Consider the following 24,095-nt stretch of genomic DNA (forward strand, 5'->3'; position numbering starts at 1 on the left):
AATTGTATTTTTTTATAGTTAGATAAATGCAAAAATATTGCATGCTGGGATATTCTTCAGCAAGCATTTCAACATTTGTTCTTCAAGAGGTGACATCTGCAACGGTACAATTACAGAACAGGGGAGGTTTAAGTATGAGAAGCACATTCACTAGCCACTTTTGACTTAAGTAATGAAGCTTCTATCCAAGTTCAATAAAGATGATCTTTAATCACTGATTGACCTGCTTTCCTTGAAATTCAGGCTGTTAGTCTATTCTTCACATCCACAAACTCAACACTGACATTATTACTCTGGTTTGATTATTTTCTTGCCCCATCTTCAGTCTCTGTTCTGTAAATATCAATGATCTTCTGCCATTTGGACTCTCGTTCGTGCTACCCTCTTCCACCTGTCCTAACCTCCAACTTCACCTTCAGCATCTACACTCTGGGGATCCTGTTCTAATCACTATTGTTGCTGGGACTCTGCTATGATGGTTCATTGGAGTCTAATTGCCAAAGAGCTCAGAAAATCAAATCCCTCAAGTCAATAAATAATGTTCAGTTTTTCTAAATGATCTCTCTTTATTGAACTGCCTTAATTATTTAAGACTAGACTCAACTAGGTGCTGGAAACGTTCCTCAGAGATCTTGGTCTATATTGACAGTTGATGCATATTTGCCGTCTATATCCAGTTCTATCACATTCCAAAGGTGCTCTGATGGACTGAGATCCAGTGACTGTGGAGGCCATGAAGATGAGGACACTGCGGTCATAAAGGGATGGACATGGCCAGCAAGAATACTCAGGTAGGCTGGAGCTACCATGATGGTCACTTGGTGCTAAAGAATGACAAGATAGTATCCCCCACACTATTACACCACCAGCACCAGCCTGAACTGAGGATACAAGCATGGATCCATCCTTTCACGTCTCCTTGCATCCTGCCCAGCAGTCCCAGTCTTGTCTGGTTGTGGTGAGCCTGTGTGAACTGTAACCTCAGCAGCTGTTGTGGTCTTACGCTGTAGCCATCCGCTTCGAGGTTTGGCATGTGTGCTCAGAGATGCTCTTCTGCACAACTTGGTTGTGTTATTGTTGCCTTCAGCCTGTCAGCTCAAAGCAGTCTGGCTATTCTCCTCCGATTTCTAACATCAACAGGGCATTTTAGCCCAGATATTATCTGTAGTATATCAGATCATTCTCTGTAAACGCTACACATGGCTGGGCAGGAAAATCCCAGCAGATCAGCAATTTTGGAAATACTCAGCCTAGCCTGTCTGGTACGAACAACTACGCCATGTTCAGAGTGACTTCATTCACCTTTGATCCTCTATTCACCTGTTCATATAGCTGATTATGTATGAACAGGTGTGTTTCCAGTGTAATCAGCTGTGATTCTGACCTGAGCTGCCCCCAGAGGAGGAACTCTCAGCCTCTTCATGGCCCTTTGACGATCGCCTCCCTCCAGCTCTGTGGTCACCAGGGTCTGGATACAAAAACAACCATTCGTTTCAGACATGTTCGTTTTTTCTACACGTGTCTGACATGTAGTAAAGTCCACGTGTGGCAGGCAGGCACCTCTGTCTCAGTAATGAGCTGTGTGATCTTCTTGCAGGTGTAGAAAGGTGCCACCTCCACATGAGCCACACGCCAGTCCGCCCCGCGGGAAGTATCCAGGATCTTGTCATGTTTCTTCAGGATCTTACGGAAGCCAGTGAAGTTCAGGTTCTGTGGGAGACAAGAAGAAACCAGCAGCTACAGACCACACCAGACTGGAAAGAGACTGGAAAGGATATGTAGTCTGATCAAACGACTGCAGGTGACATAAAGTGATCAACCTCTCGTGATCTGAGTGTGTAGATGCACTAAAAACCTGGTAGTTCTGAAGCAGGATGAGGCTGAGGTAGAACTCGCTGAAGGCTAGCTTCAGGTCTTTGATGTTGTGGTGTTTGCAGCGCTCCTCCTGCGACAGGTGGAACCTGGTCTTGCGTTTCCGCAGACCGGGCGAAGCATTGCTCTCTCGCTGAGCGTCCAGCGAAGACTGCAGCTCATTCTGCAGCGTCGCAAATCGTCTCTGGGCCTCGGCAAGTTTTTCTGCAGAAGGACAATGAAAGGATATCACATACATCTCACATACTGTGCTGTGGACGCACACACGTTTACACATGTTTACACTTGCACAACACAACTTCCAGTTTTATCTACTGTTAAGCGTGTTGATTGTTATTATAGCCACTGTGTATTTCCACATATTATAATGAATATTATACATTTTAGAGGATGCTTAGAGTAATACAAAAATAATAAAAGTCCTAATAAGCCCAGCGGAGCTGTTAAAAAACAAGTTGTTGGTTTGCTTGGACTTTTATTTTGGAAATCTTAATATTATTCCTGCATTTGCATAAAATTAGAGCCTTTACTTTGGTCATTTGCTGCTTAACCTCAATATGTTAAAATGCAAAAAACTGCTGCAGCAAATGACAATAAAAATTATTATGCATTCTTAATTTCTGCTTGTTCCAGGAAGCAGAAGCATGGAGACTCTTAGGCTGACCTGTGAATGCTGCTGACTGAGGAACCATTATCTGGGTCAGAGATAGGTTAATACAGCCAGAGAGACAGAATGAGAGGGGAGGGGTAATCACACGCTGCTTGGACAGCAACCTGCATTTCATTAACTTCTCCTGCAGTTCAACTCACTTTTCCAACAAGCAGCTCTCATTTTCCTCCTGCTCTTTGTTTAAATGGTGAATGACTGGTTCTTATACGGCGCTTTGTCTGCTTTCTGTCTCACGTACACAGCACGTCGAATGCATCGTGAGCAACTCGGGGTTCAGCAACTTGCTCAAGGACACTTGGGATGCAGACCGGAGTACCCAGGGAACCACCAGCCTTCTGATTAGCAGATGACCTGCTCTATATGCTGAACCACAGCCACCCGAAACAGATCAGAATAACTAATCATTTGGGCCTGCGCTGATGTGAACCGGTGTTTGGTGTCCTCCCAAACCTACAAGGTGTAGCTTCTTATCAAATGAATGCAGTGGCTTTCTCAGGCTAATTCTTCTTCAATGGAAGGATTCAGGTCGTTTGTTCAGCAGGTGAGAGGTGATGAAGTGCTCGCAGATAGAACATCTGAGATACAGTCTGAGAGGATCTCAAAGTAAATACTACAAAACCTGGTCACCCTTTATTGGATATGTGGAGAAGTTATCATTTACGGAAGTATGATGTAATACTGCTTTTATTTGTGTTTTCTTTTCAAAGCCACCTACTCTCTGTGGCAAGCCAACAAGACCTGCAGCCCCCTCTTTTTCCCTTTTTTTTTGCCGTTTCCTGCTCCGTTCACATGGTAGTATTTCTTGTTTGTGTGCAAACATTATGCATTTTCCTGCATCCGGCTGGTTTGTGGAACAACCTGTTTCAAAAAAAGAATAACTAATCATTTATAAATGAAGCCAGTTTCTTCTCATTTAACTTCCTGTTTTCTTTATTTTCTTCAATGTATTTGAATAAAACTCTTTTTCAAACTGAAAATAGAAGTAAAGCTAACATCTGTTTATCATTGTTTGCATGTAGATGGCAGCTTAGTGGCCTGGTTTCCATTACATCCTCATGCTCGTCATTCCAAAAGTAGAATGACACAATTTCTTTGTTGACATAAACAATGTTTTCAGGGTATATTACTACAACCCCGAGTATTTCTTTTTCTACACAAGAGTGGAACCCGCCCAACAAAGATTTTTCCTCTTTATGCTATTCGATGTCACGTCGGTGCCTCGTGGGAAAGCGCAAACTTTGCTTCGACATCCAAACTCGCAGTAATCCCTCAACAGGCACAGAAGCATACGAACCAATGCTCCATTTAATGCTCGTGAGAAAGTCAGATTGCCTTGAGGTCAAGAGTGCAGCGTCACATCAGAAGATGTGGCTGGACAGTTCATCTGTGTGGGGCTAATGAAGCTGAAAGAGACAGGTGTTGGTTGGTTTAGGTTTCAGCGGCGTTGTCTTTACTGTGGCGGTGTTTTCAAACACCTTTTGTTCTTTCTCAGCTTCCAGAAAGTGACAGGGTGAAATCCTATCAGCCTCAAACAGCATTTCTTCATTTCTTTTTGTTGTGTATTTAATCCACGATGATGAAAGTGTTGTTGTCCAACAGACTGGATTCTAGCGCTTTGCAGCAGGATGGCTGTGAGAGGTCAGGGACCCCTTTCAGAGGGAGAAAGAGCTCAGTCAAGGCGTCTTATGTAAAGTCAGCACGCAAATTATCTCCATCTCTGCTTTAAACACACACACACACACACACACACACAAAGCTCTGCTCTGTAATTTCTTGCTTCCTCCTCCTGTGTGTGGAAGATAAACAGGAGATGTTGATGTTTTCATGCACAGCATTAACCGACCTCGGAGCTGCTGAGGACTCACTGACTCACTGTTGTAACCCTGATGTGACTCATGTCACGTGCCACACTGAGACGATTAGGAATGACACCGAAATGACTGTTTTCTTCTGTTATTCGTTATTCATAGTCCTTCACTGACAGACAATAACATGCAATTTTAGTTTTTTTTAAAAGGCACTACTGAGCTCTATCAACAGGCACCAACCTGCCAATTATAAAGTAGAGGTAGGCAGATTGATCTAAATATTGATAGTATCAATACCAACGCTGGTATTAGTATATGGGCATACTAGCGTGATGGGATCGATACTTTCTATCCTCTAAGTTTCGTTCGCAGCCCCCTCAGTTTTATTAAATGATTCTTTTTTTCTCGTTTAATGAGAAAAAAAGACCTCAGACTTGCACTATGAAAAATGTGTGTTTTATTTATAGGTGACATCACATTTAAACAACAGAACTGAACCCAAACGGCAGTTTAAGTTTCAAAATTTGTAGCGTTTTCTCTCAATATTGTAGAAAGTAAAAATCACGATGGTTGGTGGTCATTTAAATATGATGATGATGATTTCTCTCATCAAACTGTGACACCGCGGTCTCCTCTATAAGCTGCCTTTATAAGGAAAGAGCGCTGGTAACAGCAACGCTCTGAGAAAAATCAAGACATTCAAAGTTGGTTCAGCTTCATGGTAACGAGGTCCAAAGTCTGTTTGCTGCTCTCGCCATCAGTCTGCCAGAAACACCCCATCATTACGAGCTGGGACAATCTTCCCGGTCAGCCTTGGCCGGCCGTTGACCCAGCAAGTCTGCAGTTTCATTAACGGCCTCCAGGGGAAGCACGGTCTGCTGTTGGATAACATCACTTCACTCAGAGCTGGAGCTCAGGACCTTCTGGTACCAGAATACCAGAATGTATTATGGCTTCCATCTCACGTTACACAGTGCACACATTCCCCGCTTCACTCCCTGAAATACACACAGGCAGGCCTGCTCTGAAACGCGACTCTCGCTGGCCATGTCTGAACTCAGCACAGAGTAAATAAACAGTGTGAATTATGCAAAAATGCTAAGAAGTAAATGAGGATACAGCTGATAGGAGTCTTTACATATTTACATGCAATATGTGATTATAGAAGACAGGTTAAAGCATTGATTTGTGATTAGTTCCAGAGCTTGTTCAAAGATGGAAGTATTGTTTTTAAATGAAGTTAAGGTGATATTGCTTAACATTGATTTTTCTAAATTTGCCAGCTGAATAGTAACCATGAAATTTCTTCAGTTATTCTTCTGAGACGGCCTCTTGTAAACGACTTGATTTAATATAATCTCCGCCAATTATTGTCTCGAGAGTAAGTGAAGTAAATAAATACCTGAATAGAAAGTATTGATTTTCAGAAGCTCCTTCTCACAGGTCTGGAAAAACCTCTCCTCAAACTTAGCGTAGTATCTCTTCACCGTGTCTTCATCTGTGACTGTTAAAAGAAAGAAACGATGGTTATTAGCAGTGGTGAGTGTGTTTACTGCAGCATACAGCTAAATTAGCAGGTTATCATTTGTGGGACTCCCACTCCACTCATGTACACAAATCCACAGCTGCCAAAGCAGTTAGAGCAAAAATGTGAAAAATGTAACAACTTTGTGTTTTGTTTGTTTCAGTGTTACTACAGTGGACTAAAGGGACATGCAATAGCTGCCATCTATGTTTATCAGTGACTGGGTGATTTAGCCAACTGGCTAATCCTCCAAAAACACCACGTATCCTTTACGGGTTCATCAGCGACGAGGCAAACAGACGTCCATTCAGAGCTACAATTAGATCAACAGCTTCCTCCTGTCTCTCCACTGTCTGACAAAACCCTGCATGTCTTTTTCAGGACCAGCCAATTCAATCAGCATTGATGCTCCGTCTCAAATGATCCTCTGCCTCATTCACAGCAGGCTACCCAACACCTGACGGAGCTTAAATGCAGCCGAAGGCCAGTTACTGTATAAACGCACATGCACACACGTGCGCTCGCATCTGCAGTGCATGTTCTAAACACTGCTTTAAATTCATCATCAGGTCTTTACTGAAATGATGTTCAAACCCTCAGACAGCCTTTACTCATCAGGGGTCACCTCAGCGGGTAGCACTGCATGTTTGATTTGACAGCTGTTTTTATGCTGGATGCCCTTCCTGATATGACCCCAAAGGAATTATTATCTCTCCCAGGAATGAAGCAGGAAACTATGGAGCTCCTCAGTGTGACAATAATAATAATAAACAGGTTTCCTAAAAGATTGGAAACATTCAGAGAGTCGGGCTTGTTCCATAAATATTTGACTGAGCTCACCTCTCTGTCTGTCATGTTCAAAACAGCAAAATGAAAAAGGTCATTTCAAGTGGAACAAAGAGAAATGTAGGTTTGCTGGATAAAGCAGCTCTTCTGTCAGATCCACTGGTTACACAACTCTGTAAACACAAGCTAATATATAAAGTAAGCTAGGCTGCAGGTGGCATGTGGACAGGCTACAGTAATAACAAAGAAAGCCGCGGGCAGCAGCCTGTCGATATCACCACTCTACACACACACACACACACACACACACACACACACACACACACAGCAGTGTATGAGACTGTGAAGGTGAAACAATCTTCGACAGAAGTTTTAAAGTCCAACCGTTTTACAAGAAAAATAAATGGAAAAACTGCACAGAACCACACACAAAGATAATCAATGGATAAGTTAATTAAAAGGTTATTCGACAGGTGAAAATATGAATAGCTGTAAAATTACAAATCCTCTGAAGCACCAGAGAGGAACACCTGCTGACAAAATAGCGTCCGTGTTAGCAAAAACGTCGCGTATAAAAGAAGTTCTGACTAAAAACCTCCAAACCAGATCATCATATCATCATAACAAGGCAACAAGTGAACAAAGAACTGCAATCGGTTTATTTGTGAATGAATATGCAGATTTCATGCACTGTAGTTTGCCTGGGAGGAGAAAGTGACCAGATTATGGTACAGACTGAGGTACAGTAAGTATAATTGCAAAATAAGACAATATTTATGTTACAGAGGAAGTTAAGTATGAACAGTGGAGACCAGAAGAATAGAAAACATCGACTAAATCTACTAAAGAACAAATGAAAGGTGGACAGAAGAAGAGTGACTTAAAAAGAAGCAGATGGTTTCCAGTCTGTCTCATCACTCAGGTCCAGTTGCAGCTCAGGTACCTCAGCACCTGCAGGCTGATGGGGTCACTGACTGGATGGATGGATGCTGACCAATCGGCTGGCTAGTATTAGCAGCTTAGCTGAACGACTGAGTACCTTGGCCAGCGTGCTATGGCACAATGACTAATGATCCAACTCACTCCTTCACTTAGACCTGCAGGCGAGCAGCGAACTGAGCTGTAATGTAATTCAAAGTAAAAGGTTGGCCTGCTAATGAACACTTTGCATGGAAGAGCACTAAAGGATAGAGACACAGTAAAGCGGTTAGTGACCTGTGAATCATTCAGCATGAGGTATAAAATAACCAGATATATATAAAACCATTCAATCATGAAAAATTCAAAACCTTTTCTTAAAAATAAACTCCAACAAGAGCTTTTTATGTGAACCAGCAGTTTGTACAGAAGACTTGAGAATCTGCAAAACTCCAAACTGGCGTCACTTAAGAGACAAAATATTTTGCCATGTTTTTTTAAAAATACGAATACATTTGATGTCGACTTTCCTGTGGTGCTCAGTAAAGGGCAGGCGAATGTCAGGAACATTACCTGTGATTCTGATGAATGAAAGAATAACATTTGTGTTCCTTTAATCAGCGTGTCGAGCACTAAATCACATGTTCAGAGACATTTTGGGTGAATTAAGCCCACATATACTGTGAAATGTTCTCCACCCTGGATTCTGACTAACAGAGCGAGCGTGGTAGTGGGAGAGGAGCTGTGCTGCATGAAAGTGTAGATGTGAGGGCAGCTCTCAGGTAGGAGATGGGCTATGAAATGACCTTTGCTTACTGCTAACCTAGCACACAGAGACTCTCTTTATGCTGATGCATTTTGTGTGAGGTGTTGTGATGTGTAGGAACAAAGGCAACAGCAGGAGCAGGGTTCATCTTTGATTGCGTCCTCACAGCTGTGGCTTCACTAACAGGCTCGCTGCTGCTGCTGCAGGGATCCTGGCACCTAGCTCCTCTCAAACCCACACTCCATCTTTATTAGCATACATGAGTACTGTTTACACCTCACGGTTACATTTCACGTGCTTCACGTGTCACTGCTGAAGAAACGCAATGAAACCTAATTATAGGAACATTTGAAAGTCATACAACGACTGCGGCGCGTTGTGCATCTTTGATTTAATCAGTGCTGTCAGTGTTCATGTTAATGACTCTGTCAGCGACACAGTGTGGGTTCTCTCATTATCTCGAGTCTGGACGGTTCATAGCTGAGATGGCTTCACAAGGTTTCACTACACTACACGAATAAGAAGCTTCACGAAAGTTTAAAGTAAGAAATAAAAAGTGTTATCAAACATCTTTAGGTAAGTTGTGCTCCAATGATATGCATGCATTCATCAATTAAGCATCATTCTGCCTGTTTTATAATTTCCTGTTTTTGTGGAGATGGCATTGGCCCTCTGTGACTCACCTGCAGGACAGGTGCACCCCTCTCCACGCCGTCTTCCAGCAGGCGCCACAATGTCCACTGTAATCCTGGATGTCCCGGTTATTTGTTTCTTGGATGAATGTGTTTGTGTTTGTGTCCCGCTGAGCACTGTGTGCATTACTTCTGTCCACACACCTCAGGTCTCAGCAATAAACACTACTGTCTTATGTTTTTGTAGAACTGAACGGGACCTTCAGAGGATTTGTGAGGACATTCAGTCAGTAATTAAGACGTTTATATACCCGACCAATCACCACAGAAAATTTACAGCAGCCGTGCTTCTCATTTTGCTCACGACTACATGACGACTATTTTTCTAGGCTGTAATTTATCCAAAGCTGGAGAAAAATCAATATATGGTTTGATTAGATTTACGAACATTTAACAGCTGTAAAACACGAGCGCTGACTCGGTGCTCTCAGTGGCAATGAGGCCCAAATTTATTTTTCTCAACCTTGAGTGAAAATGCACAGAAAACAAACAATAAACCTCAACAACATACAGTGCTGTGCAAAAGTCTTGAGCCAAGCACCATGTTTTTTACTATATTTTGCTTCCAAGGGGTCAGACTTTTTTTAAAAGGCTTTCTGACGCAGTCCAAAGTTTTTGTTTCAGCCGAGCACTGATAGTCTTCAGTCCTGTACCTGACCGTTTTCTGAGGAATATTTATTTCTTTAAGATACAAACCTGTGTAGCAGCTGACAGACAACATAGCAAATTGTATCTTTTGAGACTTTTTAAAATAACAATCTGTCAAAAAACTGAATTTGAAAATCAGTGGCAACAAGTTTTATGGAGTGATGAAGGCAAATGTTTTTGGTTCAGATCGATGGCACCGTGTACGGAGGAAGTCAGGAGAACAGTCCAACACTGAGTATAAACCACAGTGGAGCCTGTGTCACGGTTTGGGGATCTTTTTCCCAAACTGATAGAATTATGCACGACCATGACAACGATCCCAAACACACCGTGAGTGCAGTAAAAGCAAACCTGCACAGGAAACACTCTCTCAGTCATGGATTGGTCTCCACAGAGCCCAAACCACAACATTACTGAAGCGGTGTGTGATCATCATAGGATGGAACAAAAGGCAGCAAACATCCAAAGAAGAGCTTTGAATGTCCTTCAAGAAGAAAGCTTCCCTAACAGGGTTCAGGCTGTGTTGAAGAATAAAGGTGGTCATATGAAAATGTGACTTTCAAGCTTGTGCACTGTTTTTGGCCTGCACACTGTATCTCCACGAATGTTTGCACATTGCAATAAATCGCTGCACATACTTTCCATTTTCAAGAAATTAAAGAAGAAGGAAGTTTTAAAAACACAGTGGTCCGCTTGCCTCCACCCCAGAGAGAAGGGTTACATCTCCTGGGTCTAGGTGCGGCTTGCCCCTCTGGGGGCGGGGGGAACCTGGACCTGGGATATAGAGTATGTTTGGGGAGTGCGACTGTCTGTGCAGTGTCTATTTGTGTCTGTCTACACGTTGGGTGAGTGCCGAGTATTTGGTTGTGCATATGGGGTGGGAATGCACGTCTGTGTCCGCGTGTGCCTGTTTGTCTGTGTCTATATGTCAGGTTGGGTCTTAGACTCAACCTCTCTGGGTACATCTCAGGCCCTCTAAAGTACGGAGGCCTATCTCCCCTCACCACACTCCCTGCCGGTGGCTGATGCCCTTAGACGTTGGTGTGTTGGTGGTCCTTGTCATCTGGGGCTGGGCGCTCATGCATGTACCGGCTCACTCCTGGTGGCCGATTGGCGGGGCCGGGCGCCTGGGGCCCGGCTGGGCTCCTTCCGGGGGGTGGGATGCCCTCAGGCCTCTGGCCTCTGGGCCTGAAGCTCGGTCCTCTCTGGCACAGCTGGCTGCCGGCAGAGCCCGCGGGCACGCCACTGCAACCCCCTCTGGCCTCTGCTCCGTAGCTGCGGGGTGACCTCTCCTTTGGGGCTCTACTCAGCTCTTCCCAGGAGGGTGGCACGGTTCCCCCCCCCCTTTGGTGGTCCTCCTCGGGTCCTTGTACTCTGGGGCCTCTGGATATCTGGGGCCTGGATCTCCTCCATACCTGCTTCATACCCTGGTGGACGGGGCTATGGCTCCCCACACTCCCTAGCAGATCGTTACATGGAGAAACCTTTGGAATACAAGCATGCTGATCCACACAGGTATGCACACAGGTGTACACACGGGTGTTCACAGACGCGGACTACACCTTTCTTGGCTGCTGCCTCAAAGCACATTGTGCGCTGTCTATCTTGCGTGCTGCACAATATTGTTTATTATTTAGTATCTACTGTTATCTACTGCTAGCTAGTTTATTGTGATGGTGCTGTTTTTATTATGTTGCTCTTTGTTGTTTGCTTTCTCTTCTGTTTTTTTTCTCCATACAGGTGATCCAGGCGTTTTGTTTGTTTGTTTGTTTGTTTTTTCCTTTCTTCCCCCCTTCTCACCGTCTCTTCTCCCCTTTGGTTTTCTTTCTCTCCCTCTCTTTCTTTCATTCTTTCTCCCTGTCCTATCCCCCAGTCACGTCTGTCCCGTTTGTAGCAACCGAAAATAAAATAAATACATAATTATAATAAAGGTCAATCAAATGGACCAATATGGCAAGGCCATGATGATCCACTTGGTAAAATAAATCCGCTTGGCATCTTTCTTGGCCTTAAGACAACAATTCTGATGGCTAAAGATCCAAACGGGACACAAAAAACCCCCAAAAAAAACAAAAAACACAGTGGCTTTGTTTGTCCTTATTTTGGACTTGGTCAACTTCTTTAAAGAAAATACACAGGAAAGCCGAAAAAACAGGCAATTTGTATAAACTGTTCCCAGGTTTTCAGAGCCAAAGGTCTTGATTTAAAATACTTTCCCAGTCTCTAGTTTAAAAACAAAAAAACAAAAAACAATCATATGTGTATATAATCAATTTCTAATCAGAGAAAATGAAGCAACCCAAGCACATTTTGTGTTGCTGTCTCAGCCACTGTCAACAGCTTTACCAGGAAGCAGCCAGAGGAACGACTGAGTTTCTCTGCGTTCGACAGAATGAGACAGACTTTGATACAACATGTCATTAGAACAGGAGATCCAGTCCAGCGCGTTGTGTTGATTCACTGGCTTCACGCTTTCAGACAAAGACTTGCGCTGGTAGCTAGAAAAACAACTCTTGACCTGCAGTATTCCCCGGGCGATGTACAGAAGGCAGCCCCCCCCCCCCCTCGCCGCTAACCCCTTCTTCTGTAGACTGTATAAATAAATGATGAGACAGCTTCCCCACAACCCTACCACACTCACCCCTGAAACACTTCACACATGCATACACATGCATACACACACATACACGCACACACTCCCCACCCCCAACCTCTTATATTCCCATAGAGGCGTTCTATGACGCGACTCCGTACCGCCAGCATATAAATCCTTCATGGAGACCCTCTAACTCATCGACCACGAGCAAGATTTGGAGAACAGGAACATACCCGCACATCTCCCTACATCAACTCTTTATATATTTGTTGATTTATTTTTTAGTTCAGACAATTTTTATTTTCCTTTACGCTGTCGCACGCTTCATGTAGACGACTGACCGGTGTTCAGTTTGTCAGGAGGATATCATCTCTCATTGTCTCCATAACTCCCCCAAAACAAACACACACGAACCTCTCCACACGCCAATTCTATGTCCTTTTTTTTAAGGTCCATTTATCCCATTTAACGACACCTCGCTGTGCAATATACACTATATTCTGATAGCATTACTGCCAGGGGAGCTGAAAAGGCCATTACATTATGATTGCCGCTGTATTAGCTCCACTTATCTCTTCCCTGCATGCGCTCAGGTGTAAATCCCGAACAAAGAGAAAGACAAACTGAGCTATAAAAGCGAAGAGACTCGACTTAACTCAGATCTGATATTAATCTAGAGAGACAAAAAGAGTGGGTTCACATAAACAACTTCAACATCCTCTAGTGCCAGGCTGTAAGGAGGAAACACAGCAGTAAAACCAGCCCGACACCCCCACCCCTCCACCTCCCTTCCCCCATCGCGCCTTTTTTCTCACTTATTCCCATCCAGCCCTGCAGCCACAATTAATTCTACCAATCATCTCTCTCATCGAGGCCAGGGGAGCATTAAGAATGCACACTCACCGGGCTAGCCTGCCAGCGAGGGAGGACCGGAGGAAGGGTGAGGAACTGCAGCAGCTCCGAGTTTATTGTGTGCTATTTATACTGCCAGACTGCAAGCTAAGCAGCTCCCTAAAAAAATAAAATAAAGCCATGTACAGTAGTGAAACACACACTCGACACATTCTGCAAAGTGTTAATATCTTTGTCTTGGTGTGTGAGAGAAACAAATGAGGCACATGTGACGAGTAAATTACCAACAGCCAAGTGAATAAAGAGTGCAAGCAAGAGGCCAGATGGGGTGTGAGATGATCTTTGGACCCGAGAGAGAAGACAAAACATCCAGGCACACTGGAAAATGATGAGAAAACTATACTGGGCAGACGAGCAGAGACAGGCCAAGAAACACGGGTGTGAATGAACTCTAAAGGCAGGATTTTAAAGAAGGTAGGTTTAAAATTCGAATCTATCTTTAAGGTTCTTCTAAGTGTGTATGAAGAGTTTGATCTTCAGGGTGGAAGCTGGAGCATCTTACAGCTCTGAAGCTGGAAGAGAGACACACACGATGGATAAACTCTGCATTTAATCAGATTACACTGGCTTGAATCAAATATCAACTAAAACCACTTTATGAGGAAAGCAGCAGCAATAATTAGAATTATTAGAGTTGAGGAAAGCAAATTTAAAACTGCCATTAAAGTATAAGTTTAAGTACGTCTGCAGTCAAACTCACTGTTGCATTTTGTAAACATGCAGCGATTCTCATTTCTTTGTCTTTAGCCAGGAAAATGGAAAATACCTGCAGCGATTTATTCAAACGTACATGGAAACAGAAAATGAACCAAAAACAGAGTTTTGTATGATTCTAACAAGCCTGGATGTTTGCTGGCTTTTGTTCTGATATCTATCAGGATGATCCCACACTGCTTCGGTGATGTTGAGGTCCGGGATCTGGCGAGGCCAATCCATGACTGTGGCGTTCCACTGTGTGTGTTTTTCTAGCCAGGATTGTTTTTATTGCAACGGTAGTGTGTTCATGATCATTGTCCCTTTATTTCATCCAGGCCCGACGACTGTAATAGTCTCTATTTTGGCATCAGCTGGGCTCTGCTCGCTCGTCTTCAGCTAGTTCAGAATGAGGCAGCCCGACTCTTGACAGGCGCTCGTAAGCACGACCATATTTCTCCAGTCTTGGAGAATACTTCCAGTACGTTGTAGAATTGATTTTAAGTCTCTAAATGGATTAGCTCCGTCATACCTCTCTGATCTTTTAACTAAAAATACTGCAAACAGATCTCTCTGGTCAGCTGATAAGTTGCTTCTAGTTGTCCCTGTCAGCAGGATCCAGGGGAGACCGGGCCTTTGCGATTGCTGCACCCGTCTGCCTCGTCATACTAGGATCTCTCCAACACTCGACATTCATAAATCCCGTCTGAAAACACATTTTTACTCTGTAGCTTTCAATTGTGACTGAGTTTGTTTTATTCACTGTGGGTGTTTGTTCTACTTTTTACTTTTGTTTTTTATGTACAGCACTTTGGTCAACATGTGTTGTTTTTAAATGTGCTCATAAATAGGGATGGGTACCGGTTCTGACATAAACCGTAGTAACCAGACCGCAAAGCAGCGCACATTTTGGTGCTTTTTTTTCCCTGAGATGTCATACACTTTGGATTCTAGCCAATCATTTTACCTTTCCGAGGATAGTAGGTGGGTCCAGGTACGTACGTTCTTTTAAAGCAGAGCTACAGATTAAAACGCCCAAGGCGAAGCGGTCAAAGTCTGGCTGTACTTCACAGCAAAAGATGCAAACTCAGCAGCCTGCAACAAGTCCTTTAAGCTGATACTGTGATACTGTCAAAGGAGGTAACACCTCGAATCTGATGAAACACCTGGCGACGTATAGCATATTGTTAAAAGCCGAGAAATGCACCGTATTTGATAGCTTGCTGCGAGACCTCACACCGAGCACATCTACTGCAGGTGTGGTGCCTGTTATCGGACCCGGAGTTAGCAACATCCCCCAAAAACCCGAAGAGGAGAGTCCTGGCCCCTAGCCCTGCCAGTGTAGCAGGAATGATGAGGATGATGATGCAGCAGCAGCCGTTCTTCTCTGCGTGAGTAGCTTAATGTTGTTCGTGTGTAATTTACGTTGAGTAGGCTAACCACGTTATTACATTAATGCATGTAAGGTGAACTAGCAAACACCATCATAGCTACATGCGGCTGTCTTCTTGTTTGATGGCAGATGCTCCCTTCACCCTGGCCAAAAAGGCTAAAATGACCAAAGAAAAAGAGGGAAACAGCTGAACATGAGAGGTTTTAGGACAAAGTTTGTGTTTTCCATTGTTTAAGCGCCGGTTCGAGCACCGTTTAAGCACCGGCACCGTTTCAAAAGTACCGGTTTGGTACTGGTATCGGATAAAACCTAAACGATACCCATCCCTACTCATAAATAAATAAATTGATTGACTGATTGATTGATTCTGAATGTATAATGACATAAATTTTAAGCCACACCTCCACTGAGACCATTTCTGATGAGGCTTCAGTGACTAGTAGGTGATCAACTAAAGCAGGGGTGTCCAGGCCTCGAGGGCCGGTGTCCTGCAGGTTTTAGATCTCACCCTATGTCAACACACCTGATTCAAATGATTAGTTCATTCCCAGGCCTCTGGAGAACATTAAGACATGTTGAGGAGGTCATTTAGCCATTTGAATCAGCTGTGTTGGATCAAGGACACATCTAAAACCTGCAGGACACCGGCCCTCGAGGCCTGGGTTTGGACACCCCTGGACTAAAGCATCAGATGCATCTCTCAGGTCCTGTTTCAGGTCTTTGCTTGACTTTTTCCTACTTCTCAAGGGCATGACTTTCAGATACAGTTCCTCTGCTGTAGGTAAATGGCCTGTATTTATATAGCGCTTTATTAGTCCCTAAGGACCCCAAAGCGCTTTACATATCCAGTCATCCACCCATTCGCACACACATTCACACACTGGTGATGGCAAGCTACATTGTAGCCACAGCCACCCTGGGGCGCACTGACAGAGGCGAGGCTGCCAGACACTGGCGCCACCATGCCCTCTGACCACCACCAGTAGGCAACGGGTGAAGTGTCTTGCCCAAGGACACAACGACCGAGGCTGGTAGTAGTAGTTTTTTTTTTTTTTTTTAAGCCTGCTTCTTCTTCTTCTGTCTTCCACTTGTCCAGTTTCCTCAAAATGTTTTATGGACACACTCCACATGCTGAGATATGCCAAATGTTTGGCTAATAGCTGTTTGGGAATCACCGTGTTGTTGCAAAAACACAGTTTTATGCCTGTCAAATGTTGTTCTCTTACCAGTTTTCTTTAGATTCAGCTAAAGAAAAGAAGGATAGTAGTAAAATGCCCAAATAAACAATTTAAAAATGTGTTCTTTTGTAATTATCTGTGTGTATATACAGCACTGGTTCATTGTTAAGCGTCTTAACAAACAACAAAAGCATTTGATTGAAAATGGTCAAGGAAACAGACTGGACTGAAAAAGTGAGCAAAAAAAATTAGCCACTGTTCAAAGAGAAAAACTGAAAGAGCCTCATAAACTCATGCTCAAGACCACTTTAAAAAATGACAGGAAAGTCTGCGTCTTGGGGCCAAAATACAAAGAAATAAGTCTTGATGCATTCTCAATCATCCAGGTAAGTAAATCTCTAAAAGCTTTGGAGACAAAGAAATAATGTGACTCAAGACTTTTAGTGCTGCAGCTTGTAGAGCTAGTGGTGTGTTGGATCTGTCCAAGGTACTGATGCTGGAGAAGAAATGAGCTCAAAATGCCTCCGTTAAAAACAAACAAACAAGCCTGTCGTAGAAACAGAACAGACAGAGTGGAAGGTTCAAGACAGAGAAACCTTTACTTGTCAATCAAACTGTGTAATTAGGAGAGTACAAAAGATGCAGAAAAGTTTGGCTGTGTAGCAATTACCCCAGTGAGTCCCTAAACAAGACAAAGATGCTACAACAGGCTGATGGACGCACGCTAACAGGCAAAGTTTCTGAGAACAACATGAACTGGGTCACATTTGTTTTACAGGCTGAGTTTTGTCCATAATTTGTCCTTCATATATAAAAAAGAGAACTAACAAGAAACAATGCAACTAAACTCCTAATGCATGACATAAACCCTTGTTTTTTCACTACATTTGTCTTAAGGCCTTCTTACATCCACTGTAAACTCAGATGTACAGAAGAAAAAGTATAAATGTGAACAGAAACATGTCGCTGTAGGTCAGTAAAGGAGGAAACATGGCTGAAAGCACACAGGAGGTTAACTGGGAATAAGGAAGCAACATGAGGCATGACGGGACAGAGAGAGAAGAAATAGGAAAAATTACAGTCCACACAGAAAGCAGTGTGACGACGACGGCTGATGGGAAAGTTAATTAATGCCTGTCCTACTTTGTTAGAGGGCAGTAAATAAACTAAAAAAGCAAAGCATAAGAAAAGTCAGCGTGTGTGCGTCAGTCTGAGCAAACGTCTTTATCTCTTGCCTTTCTTCTCCTCTCTCCCTTCTTATTTTACTGAGCCGCTGCTGTGAAGTGTTATCTCTGACAGTCAGAGTGACACAAAGTTTGGCTCAGACCCCTCCCTCTCTCCTCCCAGCATCGCGGGCCTTGAAGATCAGGATAGTTTCTCTGAGAGTTTCACTGACTGCCTGCATCTACCTACAGGTAGATAGAGAAAAGGCAAACTGATAGCAGCACAAATTAAGCAGTCTGATTTATCTCATTGGGCGAAATGCTCGGCTGGACTTTTCAGCTTCAGTCGCACTCAGACAGCCTTTGAGATCCAGAATAATATAAGAAAAAACAGCCTGTGTGTAAAATCTGCTCTCAGGATACTGTAGACTAAAAGGAAGCATACACCAGTTCTCTCTTTTTTTTGATCAGTAATATCATTCTGCTGTCAGAGTCGTTTCTTAAGCCTGTGCTTGCTTTTTAATGCGATAGTCATTATTAATATCATATTTCTTTACACAGTCTCCCATAGCTTGGAAAATGCAGATTGTATTCCTGGCAGCAGTTCGTAGTTTAATAAAGGAGCAGGAATTAGTATCAATGTCTTAGTATGCAAAGTCACGCACAGATCAGTCACACAAAACTGAAGCAAATCTAATCTCACATCAGATCTGATTTCATGGAACCAGTCGCTGCAGAGTCGGCCTCTACGGTAAGGACGACTTCCCTGAGAGTGTCAGAGTTTTGTTATAGTTTTTACTAAAGATTTCCTCTTAAATGCATTATGATTTCACTAGAATCACGATTTTGTAGGCACCATTATCACTCTGTAGTTTTCTCTCTGTTGTTGGAAAGACCACGTTACACACACAGCATGCAAAAAACGAAAGTTTCTGCACTGAACTGAAGTCTTTGCTGCTGTTTACAATGAGTGCAAATATTTCAGCTACATTTCATCTATTTATCTGAATGAACTATAAAGAAAAGGAAAATATTTAAATTAAGTGAATGTCTCTATTTAAAAACAAACAAACAAACAAAAAACTCATGATGTGATATTATAGTATATAGCATATCAGAAATCTGTTCACTATTTTTATTACAAATTATACCAGTAAGGAAGCTGACTAAATATTAACTGATAATTTATGGCAAAGGGGTGGGATTAAATAGGTGTTTACTTCTTCCCACTCCCTTTCAACATGTAAATTAATCAGAATATTTTTTTGTATGTAATTTGTATAGTATTTTTTTCTCTCTTATTTTCTTTTCTAAATGTACTTGTATATTGTTCACATGTTGAAATAAATTACCAATCAATCAATCAATCAAACTTGTTCCCAGTGCAAATGTGCTGAATTTGTATTACTTGTAACACAATTTTCTTTTAATGACAAATGGTCCAGAACACTGGTACTAAACGTCTGTCCATTTAACTGGTACAAAGAATATGTACCAGTTAATACGATGAATACGAAGCCTTGCAGGTTATTCCGAAAATAAAAACTTTTTTTTTTACTGGTCGCAGATTTTTACTGGGACTTTCTCCATTATCAACCATTTGGGAACCAGCATCTAATTAGTGCACTACACATCTGTTGTTCTGTGGATTAAAGGATGTTGTCGCCATCTCACTTGCAACATCTGGGCTCTGCATGCTAATATTTGCCAATAGCATTTAGCATGAATGAAACATGACACACATGTCTGTTATGTAAATCCGGTATTTCACAGTTACAGTCGTTTGTTTTTGCTTTATATTATATCACAGTTCTATAGTTTTGCACTGCACCCACATCACTCTGCACAGAAAGGATAAACTGATCCCTTTCAACTCAACATTATAAAACATCAGCAAAAACCTTTCCCACAGTCTTCAGAAGTGAGTGAAGATTGCACTTCTCATTTGTGTAAATCTTGAACCACTAAAGTAGGACTGTGAGCAGAAAATATGGTAGCACAGAGCTTCAGGATACAAAATACAAGGCTGCTCTTGGAAAACTGCTCCCTGATTCACTGGGCTGGAAAAATGAAGTATATTTTGAGTAACACCTAATTAAAAAATTAGAAGAGATGTGCAAGAGGGATGAGGGGGGAGAGTGTGGGGGAGAGCAGGGTGCAGGGCAGTAGGTATCATGAACTAACTGCACAGGTCCACAGCTGGAGGGGAATTCCTTCATGTGTTTAAGTGTTTCCACTGAACCAAAACACTATTTCTGAGCTGCTATCTGGAAGCAAAGATGTTGAGTAAACACAAATGTTTGCGAGAACTGACCCAGTAACACTATAAAACCTTTTGTCCTGCTCCAAAGCTTTTTCACTAAACACTTATCTCCTGAATGATGACTAGACTCAGCTGACAGCCTAACACCATTAGTCAGGGCTGGTCTACATGGTCACGGCTCATTAAGATAACAATAAGGTTTACGTTGAGCATCACACAAACGTGACTGATATTAATCATCTGGTCTGTGGAGAAAAGAGCGTCGGAAATGCTCGATTGTGCTGCTAATGTCTCATTTTGCCGCTCTGCTGGAGAGGCACGGAGGACTGGAACCTCTAACGTGTTGCTTCAGCGGCTCTCTTTTCATTTTTGCCTCCTTGGTTGTCTCTTCATCAGTTTTCCTTCAGCTTGAGGAAAAATAGATGTTTATTTCCTCTCTCAGCTCCCTCCTTCGCTGTTTCTCCTGTCCCCGTCTTTCCTACCACTGAACTTATTCTTCTGATCTACACACAGCCAAGTGGAAGGACTGAGTGTGGCATCCTAGACTCACTGCATTCATACGGAAAATGAGGAGCACACAGGAGCCGAGGAGGAAGTCATCAGGGTCCAGTTTGCAGCTGTACTAAAGTATGGTAGCAGTAAGACGGGATGGTCGGTTATTCAAAAGACAGAAACAATACTGAGAGTGTAATTTTTTCTGTGCACGTGCGCTGATTTACTTTTCTGCACCTGACAAAGACAAAGGAGCAACAGCACAGCCATCCCCAAAGCAAATACACACAACAGAAGCTTTCAAACACGCTGCAAAATTAATATGTCTCATTATTGCACTTTGTCCATCTTTGCACTTTTTAATCAATATTACAGCCTGTGTGAAAAACCACACGACAGGGGAACAGAGCAGCTGTCCTGTAGATTTTGCATAGCCTTACATCATCTGCACGAGCTCCACTGTAATCTGCTCGGTCCTTTCTTACATTGGAAGCGTGCGCAGTGTCGTAAGACAGAGGACTTCTCCGGTCAAGCTGACTGATAAAATAAGCTAAATATATCACCGCAATAACAGGTGAAAAGTGATGCAGCTGAAGATCAGAAACGAGGCGAGATCATGAATTTGAATTTGAAGAAAGAAACAAAATAAAATTGCTGTGGAAATTGTGCATATGGGAAACAGTTGACACCTTTGATGGATGAAAAGAGGAAATGAACTGCCATGTTTCAAGCACTTATTATTCACTGGAGAACCAGAGCAGGCTTAATGAAAAGGGCCGATTTTCTTATTTAATACAGTTAAATAAAAGCAGAAAAGGGCAAAAGCATTTAGTGGAAAAAAACAAAAGAATAATCAGGGACATTCAGTGCTAGCTGCTCAACGGATACTTAAAAAAAATCATATGTTGATTACAGTACACGTAAGGTAAGATGGGAAAGAGAAATCCTTTATTCAAACATTAGACCTGGAGCCAAAATGACCCTCGACAGCAGAGCTGCTTTTGACAACTATAATAACACCTGGAAGGAGGAAAATTGCTCTTCCATTTCAGCATCTACGTGTGTGTGCATGTGTGCGTGTGTGTGCATGTGTATGTGTGAACTACAAATGCTCCAACAGACTTGCATGAGTTTTAGCGTGTGTGTGTTTGTGTGTGTGTGTGTGTGTGTGTGTGTGTGTGTGTGTGTGTGTGTGTGTGTGTGTGTGTGTGTGTGTGTGTGTGTGTGTCCTGCCCCATTTTTGAGCGCTGGTTGGTTGGGAGTGACATTGTCATTATCGACATCTCTGCCTGCTCCCCTGGATCCTGTAGCCATTAGCAACCGACTCCGGGAGTTGGCCTCTCCTCTGTTGCAGCCAATTGCCTTCACATCACTGTGTAACTGTGTGCATGAATGCGAATGAGCAGGTGTTCCTTATTCATTTGTGTGTGTGTGTGCGTGCATCCATGTGTGTGCACGCATGTTGGATGTGGCTCTATGATAGCACCATGATTGAATGTGTCTGGCTAGATTATTTGATAAAATGCAGTCTCACTCTTACTCATTTATTCCCAATTTATTTTGTGTCAAGACAAATGTTCCAGCCCGCTTTAGCTCCGCAGCGAGAGAACAGAAACAAACAAAACATGCACATATTCAAACCAGTCGTGCTGAGCAGAAAACTGCACAGCAGAAGAAAGCAGTCAGCATAAGATAATCAATAAGCCCTGATTAGTCCTACTCAGTACCTTTGTATTGCGTGGCAAGCAACAGCCCTTTCTGTGTGTGCCCGGGAATCAATACTGTGATCTCTGATTAGGCCGCGATGCACATCTCACTGAGCAGAGGGAAAAGAGCAGTATACACCAACTGACTGTGAAATTAGACTGAAAAAGCACCAGTGCATGATAGATGGCAAACTCAAACCATATTGCAGGCCACGTTTCCCAGAACACAAATTAAGCTGAATGTATGTTCCTAAAAGGCATAAGAGGAGAGCGATTCAGTGGCAGATTTCCGGCTCAAAGCCCAGCTTCTAATAAGGAAAGTCAGCAAATGCACGATTGTTGCTGCTGTTTTTGTTCATGAGTACAATAACATATGTTCAATATGTTTTCATAACCAAACTGCGTACTGTCATAGCTCTTTGCTTTGGAGCAATTTCTTTCCTCTGCAAGCCACCTTCTAACCTCCAGGTTGACACTTTACATAACAGATTCAATACCCCGAGCACTTTTTGGCACAGTGACATGAAAATCCTTTTACACTGAAGGCCGTGTGTCCACCCAAGAAAATCTGCGTACTCCCAATAATTGTTTCTAAAGTCACATCAGACTCAGGTACACTGTTGTATTTCTGGGCTAGAACACGATGTCAAGAAATACTGATTCTTTTGTATTTTTGATCATATTAACTGTTTTTGTATCAGATTAGACAGTTAAAAATTCCCCAATTTAAAACACATTTGTTCACCGCAGAAATGGATAAATGGAGACAAATATAAAGTGCTTATAAATTATGCTAATAAGTCTTTTTCCCTGTTACCATGGAAGCCACTTGTGTGACAGATCACTGGGGTGTGCCTATAGGGAACTAAGAATACCAGTGAGAAGCGTGTGTGTGGGAGAGCGATCATATATTAGAGCTACATTACTCGCTGGTGCACGAGTTTAATCAGGCCGGTAATGTAAGCAGAGCGGGCTGATGGAGGAAGGTCCTCTGGGAGTTGCAGCTCTTTGTGTCTCTCAAATCCCTCTGGACCAGGACATCCTCCTCCTCTCACCCCTACATTGCCATATTTCCACCCCCATTTTCTATTCCTACCCCCCCCCCGTCTTCTCCCCCACCTCCCATTCCCTTCATAGTTGCTCCTGAGCAGCTTTTAAGAACATAGAGTCCAAAACTCCCCCCCAATCGTTACACATCTCTTAGTGCCACTAACCACGCAAACATGACCTAAGACTGTCATACAAACCACTCCCCCTTTTTTGGACACACTCCTATATGTCCCCCTCCTCTGGCCGGGCGCGGCAGATGATCGATGTGACAGATCGGGCCCCGGCAGCGGCTGGGAGCCCCGGCGTAGCTGATGGGTTATTCATTACAGCAGGCTTCAACTGTCCTTTAAGGGCCCTTAAATGCCACAGAGCAAAGCTGTGCTCAACACAAACAACCTTTATTGTGATGGATGTGACGGCATGAGCCCGCGAGGACCTACAGGTATCCACCCTGCTGCTGGCTGTGCAACAGGATCACAGTTTACCTGAGTCTCTTATAGAAAGGTGGAGGTAATATATTTAAATGACACGGATAGCTGCGTATTAAAGTCAGCATTAGTACTATGACTCTAACAATTTGACTAAATCACTTACAAACTGAAGGCCCTCTTTCAGTTTGCACTTTAGTTTAAAGAGCAAATCTTTAATATTCTTTTTAAGCTTCAGCAAATATATCTCACAATATCATGTCTGATAGTGGATTTCATTATGAAATCATTAAATGTATCATATATTTTTATTTCATGTTTAGATTTGCTGAAAAAAACCCCTGAAATTCAGCAACAGAATAAAATTCAATAAAATAAATTTGTACGAGTTCAGAGTGACTGGTGCGCCGTAGCGAGCAGCTTGTACTTGAATTTGAAGTTCTTCTCTTTTTTCTTGGGGAGATGGATGAGTTGCAGAGGTTGTTAATACTGAGGAAAACACCAGTTAATATTTTACAAAGACAAGCTTGCTCCAC

At 42.8% G+C, this 24,095-nt stretch overlaps 1 protein-coding gene across 1 annotated transcript in view; it reads right to left on the reverse strand.

Moving 5' to 3' along the window:
- Positions 1-24,095, reverse strand: part of xpr1a (xenotropic and polytropic retrovirus receptor 1a) — a 74,989-nt gene that overhangs the window by 18,123 nt on the left and 32,771 nt on the right. The window contains exons 3-6 of the mRNA XM_084921938.1: positions 5,753-5,854; positions 1,856-2,076; positions 1,561-1,710; positions 1,385-1,468 (exon numbers count right to left, since the gene is read on the reverse strand). Of these exons, the coding sequence (XP_084778064.1) occupies positions 1,385-1,468; positions 1,561-1,710; positions 1,856-2,076; positions 5,753-5,854 (557 nt within the window). The remainder of the gene's footprint in view (positions 1-1,384; positions 1,469-1,560; positions 1,711-1,855; positions 2,077-5,752; positions 5,855-24,095) is intronic.

Source organism: Perissodus microlepis, chromosome 23 (genome assembly GCF_051167445.1).
Source record: "Perissodus microlepis isolate ML-2025 ecotype Zambia chromosome 23, ASM5116744v1, whole genome shotgun sequence".
Taxonomy (NCBI): domain Eukaryota; kingdom Metazoa; phylum Chordata; class Actinopteri; order Cichliformes; family Cichlidae; genus Perissodus; species Perissodus microlepis.